Source organism: Perca fluviatilis, chromosome 20 (genome assembly GCF_010015445.1).
Source record: "Perca fluviatilis chromosome 20, GENO_Pfluv_1.0, whole genome shotgun sequence".
In the NCBI taxonomy this organism is placed as follows: domain Eukaryota; kingdom Metazoa; phylum Chordata; class Actinopteri; order Perciformes; family Percidae; genus Perca; species Perca fluviatilis.
This window is the reverse complement of record NC_053131.1, coordinates 17,540,911-17,558,468: the sequence shown is the minus strand read 5'-3', so window position 1 is coordinate 17,558,468 and position 17,558 is coordinate 17,540,911. Positions and strand designations below refer to the sequence as shown.

The 17,558-nt window shown below is 34.4% G+C and overlaps 1 protein-coding gene across 3 annotated transcripts in view; it reads left to right on the top strand.

The window, feature by feature from the left end:
• The window catches only part of LOC120548841, a 148,772-nt gene that overhangs the window by 117,830 nt on the left and 13,384 nt on the right, over nucleotides 1-17,558 (top strand). For all 3 annotated transcript variants that reach the window (XM_039785355.1, XM_039785356.1, XM_039785354.1), the window contains one exon: nucleotides 1,316-1,382. In XM_039785355.1, coding sequence (XP_039641289.1) covers nucleotides 1,316-1,382 — 67 coding nt within the window. The remainder of the gene's footprint in view (nucleotides 1-1,315; nucleotides 1,383-17,558) is intronic.

Sequence of the window (17,558 nt, the reverse complement as noted above, 5' to 3'; positions counted from 1 at the left end):
CCATACCTTTACCATACTTAATTTGCCATAATCACCATCTGTCTAACCTTAACCGTATTGTAGTTGCCATGTGCAAATATAGTAAAATGGTGGAATTTGAAAAAAGTCACTGAACTTAGTGTAATTCTGGGTTTTGCAGTATCGTCCAGTATTTATGGTCTTGTCAGCCAATAGGGTTGCACCCTTTTTGACTTAATTACCTAATTAGCTATTTCTGTCTCTTTAACATGTTGGAAGCACCAATTCACTTTATTCCTGTGGTCCTCTGATTGGATATTCTCTACATCTATGTACAATATGCTGTTTAAATAAATTTTAAACCTCTTTGAAACTTGGAAAGCAGAAAGTATGGCTACCTGGCGGACGAGGCATTTGCGTGTGCCCAGGAGACGTTTTCACTCTGAGTCAGATCTTTTCAGGCTATGCACAAATTCCATCTTTATTTGGTATTATTGGCACAACCCAAACCCAACCCCTCGTCCTAATTGAAACCATCTAAATGATTGGTAAGCTTGTGTGAAGACAGAGAGTGCTGCCTGACAGACTGAGGTCTCACGCTCCTCTTAAATGAGTAACAGCCCTCTGTGTCATAATGGCCAGTTTTGTTTGTTCTCTATCAATCAGTGAACCACTCTCTCCTTCATTTTCATTTACACTCCCTTAAATCTCTTTCTGGTCTTTGTTTTCTGATTTGTCTTTGCTTTTTGTCTCCACTGCCCACACTCGTCTGGTTAATGGAGCCATAAATGCTGGTTTATCAACACTCTCTTAGGCCCGAGAGCTAATGTGTAAATGTGATACTGAACTGAGAAGTGACAAAACACCAGGAACAAGTTAACAAATAGAGTCAAGGAGGTCCTGTTCCCTTAAGCTCACTAAGAGAAATAAAAAGAGAAGAGAAAAAAACATGTCTTCAAATGTAGAGTCAGTGCTACGGGTCTGCTTAGTTTGTGTTTATTGATTTCGTTTTAAAATAAAATATTTATATATTTTAAGTATGATTATGCATTTTTCTTAGTATCTCCTGCTGTGATGCTTGAACATATCATCACCCCTTTTTACTGGGATTTGGCTTAGCAGATTTTTATCTTGAGTAATCTCCAAATCTGAGTCAGTACTTAAATGATCCTGCAAATCCCCTCTGAGATTCTCTGTCAGTTCCCTGATGTAGTAATTTATTTATTTCTCTGTCCAAAATTATATGGAGATTACTGGTGCTTATTGAGCTGTATGAACAGTAAAATACTCTCTTGTCATCATGTGCTGTGGTTTTTATTTTTTAACAGGCCATAATGATTTTTCTCTGTTCTTTTAGGATTCAGAGTAGCTATGCAGCTCTTCAGAGGATCAACCAGGATTTGGAGGACAAGATGCACAGGACGGTAAGAGACTCCTACTGAGGTGTTTGCACTTTTAAACTCACATTGCTAGACTATCATACCAGTTTCCATTGAAAATCTGTAGCGCAACTCAACCAAAATCACATTTGTTTTGGAAAAACCAGGTGCATGAAAACATTTAAAAGGACATCAAACATCTTGACTGATCAAATACCAAAGTCTGGATATTACCAGATGTTTTAATTTTTAATTCAGCAACCTTTACCTGACATAAGTTCTTTCCAAACAACATTTTTGTGCATTGTGCCTCCAGTACAACTCTCAACTCAAGATTAGGGTACAGGGTTAAGGGTCAGCTGTCCTCTCAAATAAAGGCCTAAAATGCCCCAAAAAAATCTTAAGAAAATTGAAACACCATTATGCAGGGACCATCCTACATAATGAGTGCTTTTACTTTTAATATTTTATGTACATTTTTCTGTTTGGCTTCTGTACTTTTACTGTAGTATACTTTTGAATGTCAGACATTTACTCCCAATACAGTATTTTCTGTTGAGGAATTACTAAGTACTTCTTTCACCACTCAGAATCACAGATTCAAACTGGCATCTTTTCAAATTCTCCAACCTTGAGGCCACAACTTGTTTGTACAGGCTTCACCACCATGTGACTACATTTTCACATTTCCCGACCGCTGTGGTAGTTTGTATTGATATCGGCAAGAAGTGCAGAATCTTGATGGTCTCTGTACGTACCACAGACTTCTCGATAAGACTTTCATAAATGATGTATGAAGGTGATGGGGATTTGTGAACTCAGCCACATACTTGCACACATACGTACACAAACACACAGCGCTTAACAGCTTGCAACCCAAAGTTTGACCTGGAATAATTTATTTGAGAACAAGTCCTGTAGTTACTAGGAAATCATAACTTACAATTTGCTTTTGTATGAAACTCTTCTTTTTCCCTTTTAGATTACACCAATTGTTGAACGAAGACAGCCAGCAGATGTTTCTTTGGCTCTTTACTTTGTACTGTGAACAATTAATGATCGTTTTTAGGTAACTCCAAGAGAAATTATAGCGATGGTCAGGGCTGAGCATTTTGAGCAGGAAAAGAAAAAGGCGCTGGCTGGAGAAGAGGGGAAAAATGGCAAATAAACAAACATTCTGTCAGCAGCAGTGCCAAACAGAGACATTCTTGCTCACCCGTTGAGAATGCCCAAGGAACAGGGATATTGTTTAAGCGAGGGTTGGTGAGTGGTGCGTAGGGATTTGAACTCCAAACCTTGGTCTGAAAACCAGTATCAACCTTGCTGAGCTACTACAGCTCCTCTAAGAAACCTGTGTCTCCAATCCGCAAAGCATAATGCCAGAGTACACAGTGGCATGTTAAACTCGGACACAAACTAATGAGCTGATCATTTCTGACAGGTGTGTTGATGCTAATAAACATCTAAAATATGGGGAAGGGTAGGTGTCTGCAGCGCAATGGCTGATTAGGTATAAGATGGTCACCCTGTAACTAGGGAGGCTTGATATTGCAACATTGGGTTCTAATGGGAAGTGCTGATCCAGTTAGCTATTGACCAGGTGATTATGCTTTTAGCTTCACAACATTGAATAGAAAATGTACAGAACTGCATAAAAATGCAGGATTTTGAAACACTGTCAAAAATTAATTCATCATTAAAAAATTCTGAGAATTTGTGTACTTGGTTAAGACTTGTCTGTAATTTATTTTCACAAAGATCAATAAAGGACAAACTGATGTTTAAAGATGCTCTATTTTCCATTGACTGCAATGGCGTAGATGAGGACACAATTCAAACATTTGTAAATTCACTTTTTGAGATATGATCCTGAAATTTTGCACACTAAATCTACTGTGATCTTCGCATGTTGTGATTTTTCATTCAGAAGAAATTGCAGTATTTGTTTAAAACGTTTAAATGCAGTAAAACGTTTAAATGCACTGTGGGCTAAATTTTTGGTAGATCAAAAATCTGAATGGTAAATTTGTGGTCTGTCTGGAGAGGGAGTTCCCTAAATTTGGTGTAAATTGAAACAAAAATGAGGGAGGAAATAGGTTTAAGAAGTTTTGCAGTTTTGGCAAAAAGTAGAGTGATAGACTTCAAAATTGCTTCTGGGTAAAAGCAGGGCAAGTTTCTGCGTTATTGGGGCTACAGTTTTACGGAAGTTGTGAGGTTGTAGCATGTACAAATCGGACTGATTAAGTTTGGCACAGGACTGGACTTGTGTGCAAAGTTTGGTGAGTTTTTGTTCATGGTAACATTGATTTCTTAGGAAGAATAATATAATACCGGCAAACTAGGGTCCACGCAGCTTTGCTGCTCATACACTTATAACAATAGACGTGTTAAAATCAAGTACAATAAGTGCAGTAAAGTAAAAAATATATACATAATTAGCTAATTGTGGATACATTTTTAGCCACTGTAATGATATTCTAATGTTATCCTCTGGAATCTCCTGGGTAGTTTGACAAAACTAGGTTTATCTGATGTCCATCAGTTTCACTGTTTCAACCTTATATATGAGAAATCCTGTTTTCTTCCATCGTTTTGGTATCATGCATGGGTCTAAATACTACAAAAATCTTTTCTATTACATTTTTCTTACATACTTTTTTTCAAATTTTTTTCTGACACACTTTTTATGACCTATTACGATTTGTTATGACATTTATTATGGCAAAATATACTATTACTTTTTTGTACCTTTTTATGACATACTATGACTTTTTGTGAGATCTATTATGGCATATTATAATATGACCGTTGATGATATTTTTGTGTGAATGCTGATTCAGCAGCAATACTATACTAATTTTTTTAACACTTTTTCCGACATATGACTTTTTATCACTTTTTTCGACATAATACTATGATTTTTTATCACTTTTTTCGACATACTATACTATGACTTTTTTTGACATACTATACTTTGACTTTCTTTAACACTTTTTCCGACATGACTTTTTATCACTTTTTTCGACATACTATACTATGACTTTTTTTGACATACTATACTTTGACTTTCTTTAACACTTTTTCCGACATGACTTTTTATCACTTTTTCGACATACTATACTGTGACTTTTTTTGACATGCTATACTATGACTTTTTTGACATGCTATACTATGACCTTTTTAACACTTTTTCTGACATATGACTTTTTTAATCACTTTTTTCAACATATTACTTTTTATCACTTTTTTCGACATGCTATACTATGAATTTTTTAACACTTTTTCTGACATATGACTTTTTTATCACTTTTTTCAACATATTACTTTTTATCACTTTTTTCGACATGCTATACTATGACTTTTTAGCACTTTTTATTGACATAATATACTATGACTTTTTTGACATGCTATACTATGACTTTTTCGACATACTATACTATGACTTTTTTCGACATACTATAATATGACTTTTTCATCACTTTTTTTTCAACATACTATACTGTGACTTTTTTTGACATGCTATACTATGACTTTTTGGACATTCTATACTATGACTTTTTTAACACTTTTTCCGACATATGACTTTTTTATCACTTTTTTCAACATATTACTTTTTATCACTTTTTATCGGCATACTATACTATGACCTTTTTATCACTTTTTTTCGAAATAATATACTATGACTTTTTTGACATGCTATACTATGACTTTTTCGACATACTATACTATGACCTTTTTTGACATACTATAATATGACTTTTTTATCACTTTTTTTTCAACATACTATACTGTGACTTTTTTTGACATGCTATACTATGACTTTTTTGACATGCTATACTATGACTTTTTTAACACTTTTTCCGACATGACTTTTTTATCACTTTTTTCAACATATTACTTTTTATCACTTTTTTCGACATGCTATACTATGACTTTTTAGCACTTTTTATCGACATACTATACTATGACTTTTTTGACATGCTATACTATGACTTTTTCGACATACTATACTATGACTTTTTTCGACATACTATAATATGACTTTTTTATCACTTTTTTTTCAACATACTATACTGTGACTTTTTTTGACATGCTATACTATGACTTTTTTGACATTCTATACTATGACTTTTTTAACACTTTTTCCGACATATGACTTTTTTATCACTTTTTTCAACATATTACTTTTTATCACTTTTTATCGGCATACTATACTATGACTTTTTTATCACTTTTTTTCGACATAATATACTATGACTTTTTTGACATGCTATACTATGACTTTTTAGACATACTATACTATGACTTTTTTTGACATACTATAATATGACTTTTTTATCACTTTTTTTTCAACATACTATACTGTGACTTTTTTTGACATGCTATACTATGACTTTTTTGACATGCTATACTATGACTTTTTTAACACTTTTTTCAACATACTATACTGTGACTTTTTTTGACATGCTATACTATGACTTTTTTGACATGCTATACTATGACTTTTTTGACATGCTATACTATGACTTTTTTAACACTTTTTCCGACATGACTTTTTTATCACTTTTTTCAACATATTACTTTTTATCACTTTTTTCGACATGCTATACTATGACTTTTTAGCACTTTTTATCGACATACTATACTATGACTTTTATCACTTTTTTTTCGACATAATATACTATGACTTTTTTGACATGCTATACTATGACTTTTTCGACATACTATACTATGACTTTTTTCGACATACTCTACTGTGACTTTTTCACTTTTTTTCGACATATGACTTTTTTATCACTATTTTCGACATACTATACTGTGACTTTTTTGACATGCTATACTATGACTTTTTTCGATGTGCCTATGACTTTTTCACTTTGTTGACATGCTGTACAATGACTTTTCTTTGATACTACAACTTTTTCACAAAAACAGCTTTGTAACAGGTCAGATAGTTTAGGGTGATAACAGTATGGTTGGAAAATAGAAGGTTGAGTGTTCAAACCTAATGTGTTTCAGTAAAATTTAAGGTCCAATATACAGTGCCTTGCGAAAGTATTCGGCCCCCTTGAACTTTTTGACCTTTTGCCACATTTCAGGCCTCAAACATAAAGATATAAAACTGTAATTTTTTGTGAAGAATCAACAAGTGGGACACAATCATGAAGTGGAACGAAATTTATTGGATATTTCAAACCTTTTAAACAAATAAAAAACTGAAATATTGGGCGTGCAAAATTATTCAGCCCCCTTAAGTTAATACTTTGTAGCGCCACCTTTTTGCGCGATTACAGCTGTAAGTCGCGTGGGTATGTCTCTATCAGTTTTGCACATCGAGAGACTGACATTTTTGCCCATTCCTCCTTGCAAAACAGCTCGAGCTCAGTGAGGTTGGATGGAGAGCGTTTGTGAACAGCAGTTTTCAGTTCTTTCCACAGATTCTCGATTGGATTCAGGTCTGGACTTTGACTTGGCCATTCTAACACCTGGATATGTTTATTTGTGAACCATTCCATTGTAGATTTTGCTTTATGTTTTGGATCATTGTCTTGTTGGAAGACAAATCCGTCCGCGTCAGTCTCAGGTCTTTTGCAGACTCCATCAGGTTTTCTTCCAGAATGGTCCTGTATTTGGCTCCATCCATCTTCCCATCAATTTTAACCATCTTCCCTGTCCCTGCTGAAGAAAAGCAGGCCAAAACCATGATGCTGCCACCACCATGTTTGACAGTGGGGATGGTGTGTTCAGGGTGATGAGCTGTGTTGCTTTTACGCCAAACATAATGTTTTGCATTGTTGCCAAAAGTTCGATTTTGGTTTCATCTGACCAGAGCACCTTCTTCCACATGTTTGGGTGTCTCCCAGGTGGCTTTTGGCAAACTTTAAACAACACTTTTATGGGGATATTTTTTAAGAAATGGCTTTCTTCTTGCCACTCTTCCATAAAGGCCAGATTTGTGCAGTATACGAATGATTGTTGTTCCTATGGACAGAGTCTACCACCTCAGCTGTAGATCTCTGCAGTTCATCCAGAGTGATCATGGGCCTCTTGGCTGCATCTCTGATCAGTCTTCTCATTGTATGAGCTGAAAGTTTAGAGGGACGGCCGGGTCTTCAGATTTGTAGTGGTCTGATACTCCTTCCATTTCAATATTATCGCTTGCACTGCGCTCCTTGGGATGTTTAAAGCTTCGAAATCTTTTTGTATCCAATCCGGCTTTAAACTTCTCCACAACAGTATCTCGGACCTGCCTGGTGTGTTCCTTGTTCTTCATGATGCTCTCTGCACTTTACACGGACCTCTGAGACTATCACAGAGCAGGTGCATTTATACGGAGACTTGATTACACACAGCTGGATTCTATTTATCATCATTAGTCATTTAGGTCAACATTGGATCATTCAGAGATCCTCACTGAACTTCTGGAGAGAGTTTGCTGCACTGAAAGTAAAGGGGCTGAATAATTTTGCACGCCCACTTTTTCAGTTTTTTATTTGTTAAAAAAGTTTGAAATAGCCAATGAATTTCGTTCCACTTCATAATTGGGACCCACTTGTTGTTGATTCTTCACAAAAAATTACAGTTTTATATCTTTATGTTTGAGGCCTGAAATGTGGCAAAAGGTCGAAACGTTCAAGGGGGCCGAATACTTTCGCAAGGCACTGTACCAAGTGAAAGAGTCTGATATGCCAAAGAAACACCATTATTACCAGCAGTTCAGATAGCTTAGGGTGATAAGCAAATGGTTGGGCAACAGAAGGTTGAGTATTCAATTCTTGTATGTGTGTAAGTTTTGAGGTCCAATACACTAAGGGAAAGAGACAAATATGCCGAAAACATAGACTTGTCTGTCAGGTTAGTTATCCTAGGGTGATAAGAATATGCTTGAAAGACAGAAGGTTGAGTGTTCAAATCTCTTAAGATACAATAAGTTTTGACACCCACTTTACAGCAATGAAGAATTAACTAAGATGAGAAGAAAAGTTGTAAGAGACTGGTGGTCTAAAGGTTAGGTTTCTTTCAGTCTCTTTCCCTACTGATTGTTTTGAAGAGATAAGTGCACTTTTACACAATTACTTTTTCCCCCCACTTTTTTCAACATACTATACTATGACTTTTTTTGATCACTTGTTTTCGACATACTATACTATGACTTTTTTATCACTTTTTCAACATACTATACTATGACTTTTGATCACTTTTTTCGACATACTATCTCATGACATTTTTTGACATGCTATACTATGACTTTTTATCAATTTTTTTCAACATACTATACTGTGACTTTTTTGACATGCTATACTATGACTTTTTTCGACATGCTATACTATGACTCATTTATCATTTTTTTCGACATACTATACTGTGACTTTTTTGACATGCTATACTATGACTTTTTTCGACATGCTATACTATGACTCATTTATCATTTTTTTCGACATACTATACTGTGACTTTTTTGACATGCTATACTATGACTTTTTTCGACATGCTATACTATGACTTTTTATCAATTTTTTTCAACATACTATACTGTGACTTTTTTGACATGCTATACTATGACTTTTTTCGACATGCTATACTATGACTCATTTATCATTTTTTTCGACATACTATACTGTGACTTTTTTGACGTGCTATACTATGACTTTTTTAACACTTTTCCATACATGACTTTTTTATCACTTTTTTTTAACACTTTTTCCAAAATATGACTTCTTTATCACTTTTTTCGACATACTATACTATGACTTTTTCGATATACTATACTATGACTTTTTTAACACTTTTTCCAACATATGACTTATTTAACTCTTATATCGACATACTACACTATGACTTTTTAATCACTTTTTTCTACATGCTATACTATGACTTTTTTAGACACATGACTTTTTTATCACTTTTTTCGATATACTACATATGACTAATCACTTTTTCGACATACTATACTATGAATTTTGTTTCACTTTTTTTTGACATGCTTTACTATGACGTTTTTTGACATACTATACTATGACTTTTTTTCAACATAGTATACTATGATTTATTGACTTTATATGACTTTTTCCAACACATTACTTTTTTATCACTTTTTTCCACACACTACACTATGACTTGTATTCACTTTTTATGACATACTATACTATGACTGTTTTCCACATACTATACTATGACTTTTTTAACACTTTTTCTGACACATGACTTTTTCACTATTTTTTACATACTATACTGTGACTTTTTATCACTTTTTTCGCCATACTATACTATGAATTTTTTTTCGACAGACTATACTATGACTATTTAATCACTTCTTTCGACATACTATACTATGACTTTTTTATAACGTTTTATATATATTATATAACTTTTTTTGCCATACTATGACTTATTTATCTCTTATTTCAACTATGACTTTTTTTGACTGACTTTTTTTTAATCACTTTTTCCAACATATGACTTTTTTATCACTTTTTTCTACATACTATACTGTGACTTTTGTATCACTTTTTTTCAGCATACTATATCATGACTTTTTTCAACATGCTACACTATGACTTTTTTCAACATACTATACTACGACTTTTTTCAACATACTATATAATGACTATTTAATCACTTTTTCACCATACTATACTGTGACTTTTTATCACTTTTTTCGACATATTATACTATGACTTTTTTATCACTTTTTTCGACATACTATACTGTGACTTGTTTATCACTTTTTTTCGACATACTATCCTATGACTTTTTTTGACATACTAAACTAGGGCTTTTTTATCACTTTTTTTTACATACTATACTATGACTTTTAATCACTTTTTTCGCTATACTATACTATGACTTTTGTATCACTTTTTTTCAACATACTATATCATGACTTTTTTCGACATGCTATGACTTTTTATAACTTTTTTTGACATACTATACTATGACATTTTATCACTTTTTTCGCCATACTATTCTACGACTTTTTTCACCATACTATACTATGACTTTTTATAACTTTTTTCGACATACTATACTATGACATTTTATCACTTTTTTCGCCATACTATCCTACGACTTTTTTCACCATACTATATTATGACATTTTCGATATATTATTCTATGACTTTTTTATCACTCTTTTTGATATACTAACCTATCACTTTTTTGACATACTATATATACTATGACTTCTTTCGACATGCTATACTATGACTTTTTTCGACATACTATATTATGACTTTTATATCACTTTTGTTTGACATACTACACTATGACTTTTTATCATTTTTGTTCAACTTACTATACTATGACATTTTATCACTTTTGTTCAACATACTATACTATGACTTTTTAATCACTTTTTCAACATACTAAACTATGACTTTTTTATCACTTTTCGACATACTATACTGTGACTTTTTAATCACTTTTTTCAACATACTACACTATGACTTTTTTCGACATAATAGGATATGACTTTTCGTCATACTATACTATGACTTTTTATGAATATATTCGTCATACTGTAATGGTGGCATGTTGCTCATTGGTTAGCACTTCAACTATCACGTGCAAGTAGAAAACATCAATCTACATGGAGGACAGGAGGCTGCTTAAAGTAAAGATACTTACCACATGAGATCTCTGACAGAGATCAAAGACCAAACACATTGAGTCAAAAATCCCATTTTAATATGGCTGGATGAGAAAAAGACTCGCCATGACTTACTACAGTTATCAGCTGGTGCAAGTGACAAAAAGAGTAAAACCCAAAATGCATTCAATGATTAACTAAGTCATACAAGAATAAATCAAAGCATGTCATATCGATTTCAAGGGGTAAATGCACTGATTCAACTTTGATACATCCAATTGCAAAACAATCTGTTCAAATCAAAATTATTTATTAGAGTTTTCTGAGTAATGGGATGTCATGGGAGGAAAGGTTAGATTTAAATCAACATAAAAACAACAAGATTTACCATTAACTAATGGACATTTAGGGCTGGAAAGGGTGTAGAGCAAACTTTATTTCTTTTATCTGAGCCTACAGAGATTCTACAATCGAGCAAAGTGTCATTTATGAACATTAAAGATTAAAGACATGACATTTGCCCATGGAATAACCTCAACCACAGCAATTAGTCTTAGCAAAGTAGCCCCACTGGTTGCTTCATATTGGTCCGAGCCTGCAATTAGTCTGTTCAAGAATCTGTTTCATCGTGTGTTGAAAATAACATCTGTATTGTATGCGAAAACTCAGTACCTTTTTTTTTTTATTATTAATATTTTTGACAGACAGTACAACCTATGTCACCATCACAACTAACAAGACATCTATATCATCCACTGTCCCGTTTTACGAACACAGAAAGAAGAAAAGAAAAAGGAAAAAAAACAACAACATCATGTGCCTTACATTACAATACATTATTCTACCAGTCAAACGCTATATTGGATTGGATCAGAACCGGTGCCTTATATTCAGACAGACAACCCCTCTATTGCCATCAGGAAGGAGCCCCAGACTTAATTAAAGATATCCTCTCTCCCCATTACTCTGTACGTGACTCGCTCATACGTAGCCATTCTTGTCATTTGTTCAGTCCATTCCCTAAAACAGCAGTAGATGATTTCCAGTGCCTCAGAATTATTCTACATCCTGTTGTAGTAGCCAGATGTATTCATAGTCTTTGTCTTGCGGTCAGAATGTTATTGTCTGGCAGCAGACCCAGAATACACAGAGCTGGGGTCTTGGTGAGTTGTAATCCGAAAAGATCATTCAAGAGGGTAACAACCCTATCCCACAAATGTGCATTTTTTTCACAAGAATACAACATGTGTACCAGAGTACCCACTTCCTTCTCACACCTCCAACATGTGTTACTGTCCTTAAGTTTCAGTTTGGCCATTTTACTGGGGGTCCAGTGGTTTCTGTTAAGTAATTTGTACTGAATAAGCTGAGATTGCGCTTCACAAGAACAGTTATGCCATGACGCAACCAGCTTCATCCATCTATCAGCTGAGATCTGCTTACCCACATCTTTCTCCCAGCACAATCTCAAGCCCTCCATGTGGGTTGGACGAGCCTCCCTAAAAATCTCATAAAATTTAGAGGCTCCACATTTTTTATATTTAGTTACCTGGACTAACTCCTGAATCCTGAAAACTCAGTACCTTATATTGAAATACTTATACTTGAAGTTCGATGAGATGAACCTGTTACATTAGAAAATCAACAACCCTTTATTGAATCTGGGAAAGTTGGTAAGTGATGATGATTGTTGCCATCTCCTGATTTCCAGTAGCAAGCTTTGTCTTCTACCGTGAGATTTGTTTTGTCCTTCAGAGGAAGGACAGCACTCTGATCAGTGTGTGAAAGATAAGGATACTTGTCAGTATTACAATCAGCTGAGTCCTTGCACTTAGGTGATCCTCTTGCTTCGTCATTCATGAGGATCAGAGCACCTCAGCCTGTGCCAAGAAGGAGGAAAATTGCTGCATGGGGACATTCCTCCATCCTTAATTGCTTTTTGACACCTTCAGTGCCTTTGTTTCCCCCATGTGGATCTTACAACTTTAAGGCTGCTCTCATGATTAGCAGCATTTATGGTACTCTCCATCAAAGAAAGAAAGACACAAACACAAAACAAACAAAATTTTCTATGACAATTTTATGGAATGCTATACCGTGACATAAAACATGTAAAACAAAAGTCATATGTCATAAAATGCCATAGTATATAAAAAAGTATAGTAATTTATGTAAAAAAAAAAGGTAATAAAAAGCTATACAATAGTATATCATAAAAAGTCATTAAAAGACATAGTACAGTATGTCATAACAAAATCATAATAATTGTCATAGTATAGTATGTCATAAAATAGTCACAGTCACAGATATGCCATAAATATTTCATTAAAAATCACAGTATAGTATGTCATACAAATTAGTTTTTACTTGGGATACTATACTATGACATTAATGATGTTACCAGCGGTTTCCCAAAGTTTTGATGCCTGAGTGTCAATTCAGGGTGTCAGCATATGATTGAGGACTTACATAGGAAAAGTGAACAAATCTAAGAGTATTGTATTAAATGTAAAAAAAAATATTGAAAGGGACTGCAGATTATTATAATATAATGCATACATTTCATGTAATGTTCAGTGGCTAAACAAAATGTTTCTGAGGACAGCCTTTGGCCCGCAGGACACACTTTGAGAAACTATTGTGTAATGTAACCTACACCCACAATCTCAAATACAAAATCAATGATTGTTTGGAACCATGCTGAGAATCCTTAGCCTTTGAAAAGGAATATAACTGAAAATGTGCCAGCCTGGAGTTTCAACCAAGAGAGTCAAAATATTGATAAATACACAAGCTTCAGATCCTCAAATACAGTGATCATAATAAATGACATAATGAGAAACTATAGTCTTATACAACCAGATAATGTAAGAGTGATGACATTTTCTCTCTCTGCTTTCTATCGGTTTGCTTTCTCTCTCTCTCTCTCTGGTCTAAGAAATGAGAAATCTACTATAATCGATTTGAACACACCTGTTTAGCAGCAGAAGCTCTCTCATCTCTCTCAAAGCAATTACATGATCAAAGATAGGCAGCGCAACCAATGTCCAAAGTAATTGGTCTTACCTGCCATGCAACCCCTGTTAGAAAACTATTATAGCTAACTGCTGGTCACCTCAGCAGCAGCTGCCCAATCACATCATGTTGAGAGGTTCCCTGTGTGTTTGCCTCTCGCAGCCTTCACTTTAGTATTCATCAGCCAGAAGCAGAAAAAAAGATGAGGCGGTTCTACAGCGAGGTCCATCCTTATGACTTACAGTATCTTGATTAAAGTGGATCGTAATCTCGTCAGGCGTTTGATCTGTAGGGCTTGTCGGCCCAGCGCATACACTAATGGAAGAAGACTGCGAGAAGTTATTGGTGAACCAGCAGCAAATTGCTAAAAATATTGATGGGGAGCTAAACAGTAAAATAAAAAGGCATTTTTGTAGTCAGCTGATTTTCATTGTGCATTCTACTTTTCTGTCCATTTCTTTTTAAAACGTCAATACTAAATGTGTTATAGAAATCATTTATTATATATATGCATATTTACTTTTATGGTAAGAGTAAGATGAAAATATTGATATCATTCTCATATGTTTATAAATGTATCTGGACTCCGCACCAGGAGAGGTTAGTTTAGCTTAGCATAAAGGCTAAAAGCAGGGGGAAACCCTGCTTATAACCCTGTATATGACCCTCACCTTTTCAAAAGTGATTACCAGAAAGAAAATATGGTTTTATATTTGGGGCCAATATGTTATTTTTAGAATTACGTCTGGATGTGTAGAAATGCATGTACCAAACAATGCACATTTACTGTACTTCCACATTTTTTTTGTACGCATGCACAAGTTCACAATCCAGGTAGATCAGGTGTGTGTCCTATTTGTAATAGAGTAATCTATAACTCAAGATGTTATTATTACAAGATACTATTATGAGTAGTTTGTCATTTGGATGAACTGACCCTTTAAAGTAAGCAGACACAATTTGCAGTCAATAATGGAGATTTGCTGGATACATTTCTCTGTCAACTCATGCACGGTGGTGGACCAGTGAGGCGTGAAAATTGTAATAAATCAACCGAGACATGAAATACAGTACTGTGTGTTCAGAAACAGCCATTCACAACAGCATCTGTCTTGCAGTATTTGCAGCCTTTTGTTTGTAATACTCCAATGTAATATTTCAGCTTTGTCATACCATGAATCCACTGAGAGCCTAAAATGTCTTCCCATCATGGATCATTCCTCTCATACAGTACACATACATCATCATATTCCAGTCATGTTTAAATGATTTTGAAAACTTTTGGCTTTTCAAAGGGATTGTCTGTCTAGCAGAGAGCCTTGGTGTAGGAAATCGGTCTTCATGGAAGGAGACACTATGGGATTTTTTCAACTCACTATGGCAGGGCTCATTGGGATTGACATTTCTTTTGATGTCATGTCATGCAATGGCATTTCAAGGGGGGGAATATGTCCCTTTGTAGAAGACAGGCAGGCGGTGACAAAGGCAGCTCCAATCAAATCAGACACGTAATTAAAAGTTCTGAGAGGCCCGAAATGACAAGGTCAACTGAAAAACAGCGAAGAATAAAACTATTTCATAAAGAGCAAAGCAAGAGATTAACACCTAAAAGAACTGACAGATGCACGTTGTGATGACATTGCAGTAACTGTCTCTAAGTTTTGATTTGTAGATAAACAGTGCTGCAGATGAAGCTGTTTGTAAAGATGACATAATAGCCTACCTAAAACAAAATCGCATTGCTGAAATACAGTATAACTCTGGCAAAGTCAGCGACAGACTAGTAATAGCTTGGTGCCTGTGAAACTGTTGAGTAAAAGTTCAAATTAATCTCTGAGCCTCTCCTGAGACAGTGCTTGTGCAAGCAGATAGGACTTATTTGCATACAATTGTTAGTTATAATATAGGCCTATATATATTTCTAAATAAAACCAAAGCCATGCTTTCATTTGTGCACTTATTGAGCTGCACCTGATATTCTTAATGCAGCATTTTAGTTATTGTTAGTCATTTTGTCTGTGTTGACTAAAATATACCATACATGCTGAAATATAAAAGATTCAGAATGCAATAAACTACAAGTAATGAAACTACAAACACTACTTCTAATTGTATAATAGGCTATTGTATATGATATTGGTTATTTGTGTATAATATATTATCTTATTTTTTACACAAATCTGTTACAAGATGTTGGGCACACTGTAGTACTTCAGGAGCTGTCCGTGGTGCTGAAAGTCATTGTTTCTCTTCAGAGCCTTTGGCAGGGTCAGCTAACTAACAGCAGTCCTAGAACTGGCAGGAAATCAAGGTCTCACTCAATGACTGCCCTCAGCCCTCCTAATAAGGGTAATGTCCACTTCATCAGAAAGTGTCACCGCTAAACAGTCCTGCCATGAATTACTTTTAAAGATTCAGGAAATATTGGTCAAATTCTATTTTCAAAAATCAGAAGATGCAGTCACATTAACATTTATTGATTATCTTAGAATTCCTCTGGTCATAAAGCAGGAAACAAAAGCAACAACAACATTAAGAAACATTAAGAAAAATTGTATCCAGTGCTGGAAAGTAACTAAGTATATTAGTCAAGTGCTTTACTTAAGTACAATTTTGAGGTTCTTGTGTTTTCTACTTCTACTCCACTACATTTCAGAGGTGTATATTGTAATTTTTACTCTGCTGTTTGATAACTTTAGCTATTACTGAAATATTTAATCAACAATAAATGTTGCCGTAAATAGTGTATCTTAAAAAAAAAAATCATTTGGATTGAGATCTCATTTTCAAGGGAGATTAAAAAAGGTTTAACTACATTATTCATAAAATAAAACAAGACAATGAGAACAGAAACATATATATGAAGACAATAATGCTTGTAAAACAAAATTATTATAAGTCAGTTAAACGCAGGCATATTTTAAACATTGAGATTTAAAGCTTCTTCCTAAAATGCCCCAGGGATAATATGCAGTGTTTTTTGTAAAACTGTGGTAAATTGTTCCAGATGTGCGAAACAGGATCTTTGAAGGGCATTTGTCATTACATATTTTATAGAATAAATAAATAATATCTGAACTGGGAGTTTGATCAATAAAATAATCAATAATGAAGAATGATTGTTAGTTGCAACCCTACTCAAAGCATCTCCCCAAGTGGCCGCATGATTGACCTTTGTTCTTGGTATGCAGTACATTTCTGTCCAGATGTATTAATCTATCGTCTGTCATAACCAATCAGAATTATTTATGTGTTTATTTATGTAACATAGAGGCTCAGTCTAATCTCTGGGGTCTCTGATGGGTTCTTTCTTGGCCAAGCCTCTATGAAAAAACATTAAGATGATCAATAATATTTGATTCAGGATCGATACATTTTAGCTGCATAGTTTATCACACATCAAACATCAAACCAGTAATTGTTTGTGCAGCTGACATTTAAATCTAAAATAGGGAAACATGGAGTATATGCTGGTGCGAGAGGAGAGTTATAAGAGAATATAAGAGGGAATATAAACAGAATATGAAAGTTTTAGATATTTAATGTGTTTGGTTCAATAAGGAGTGTGTGGATGATGAACAGAGTAGAAACCTAAGGCAGAGAAGCATTTGTTGTTT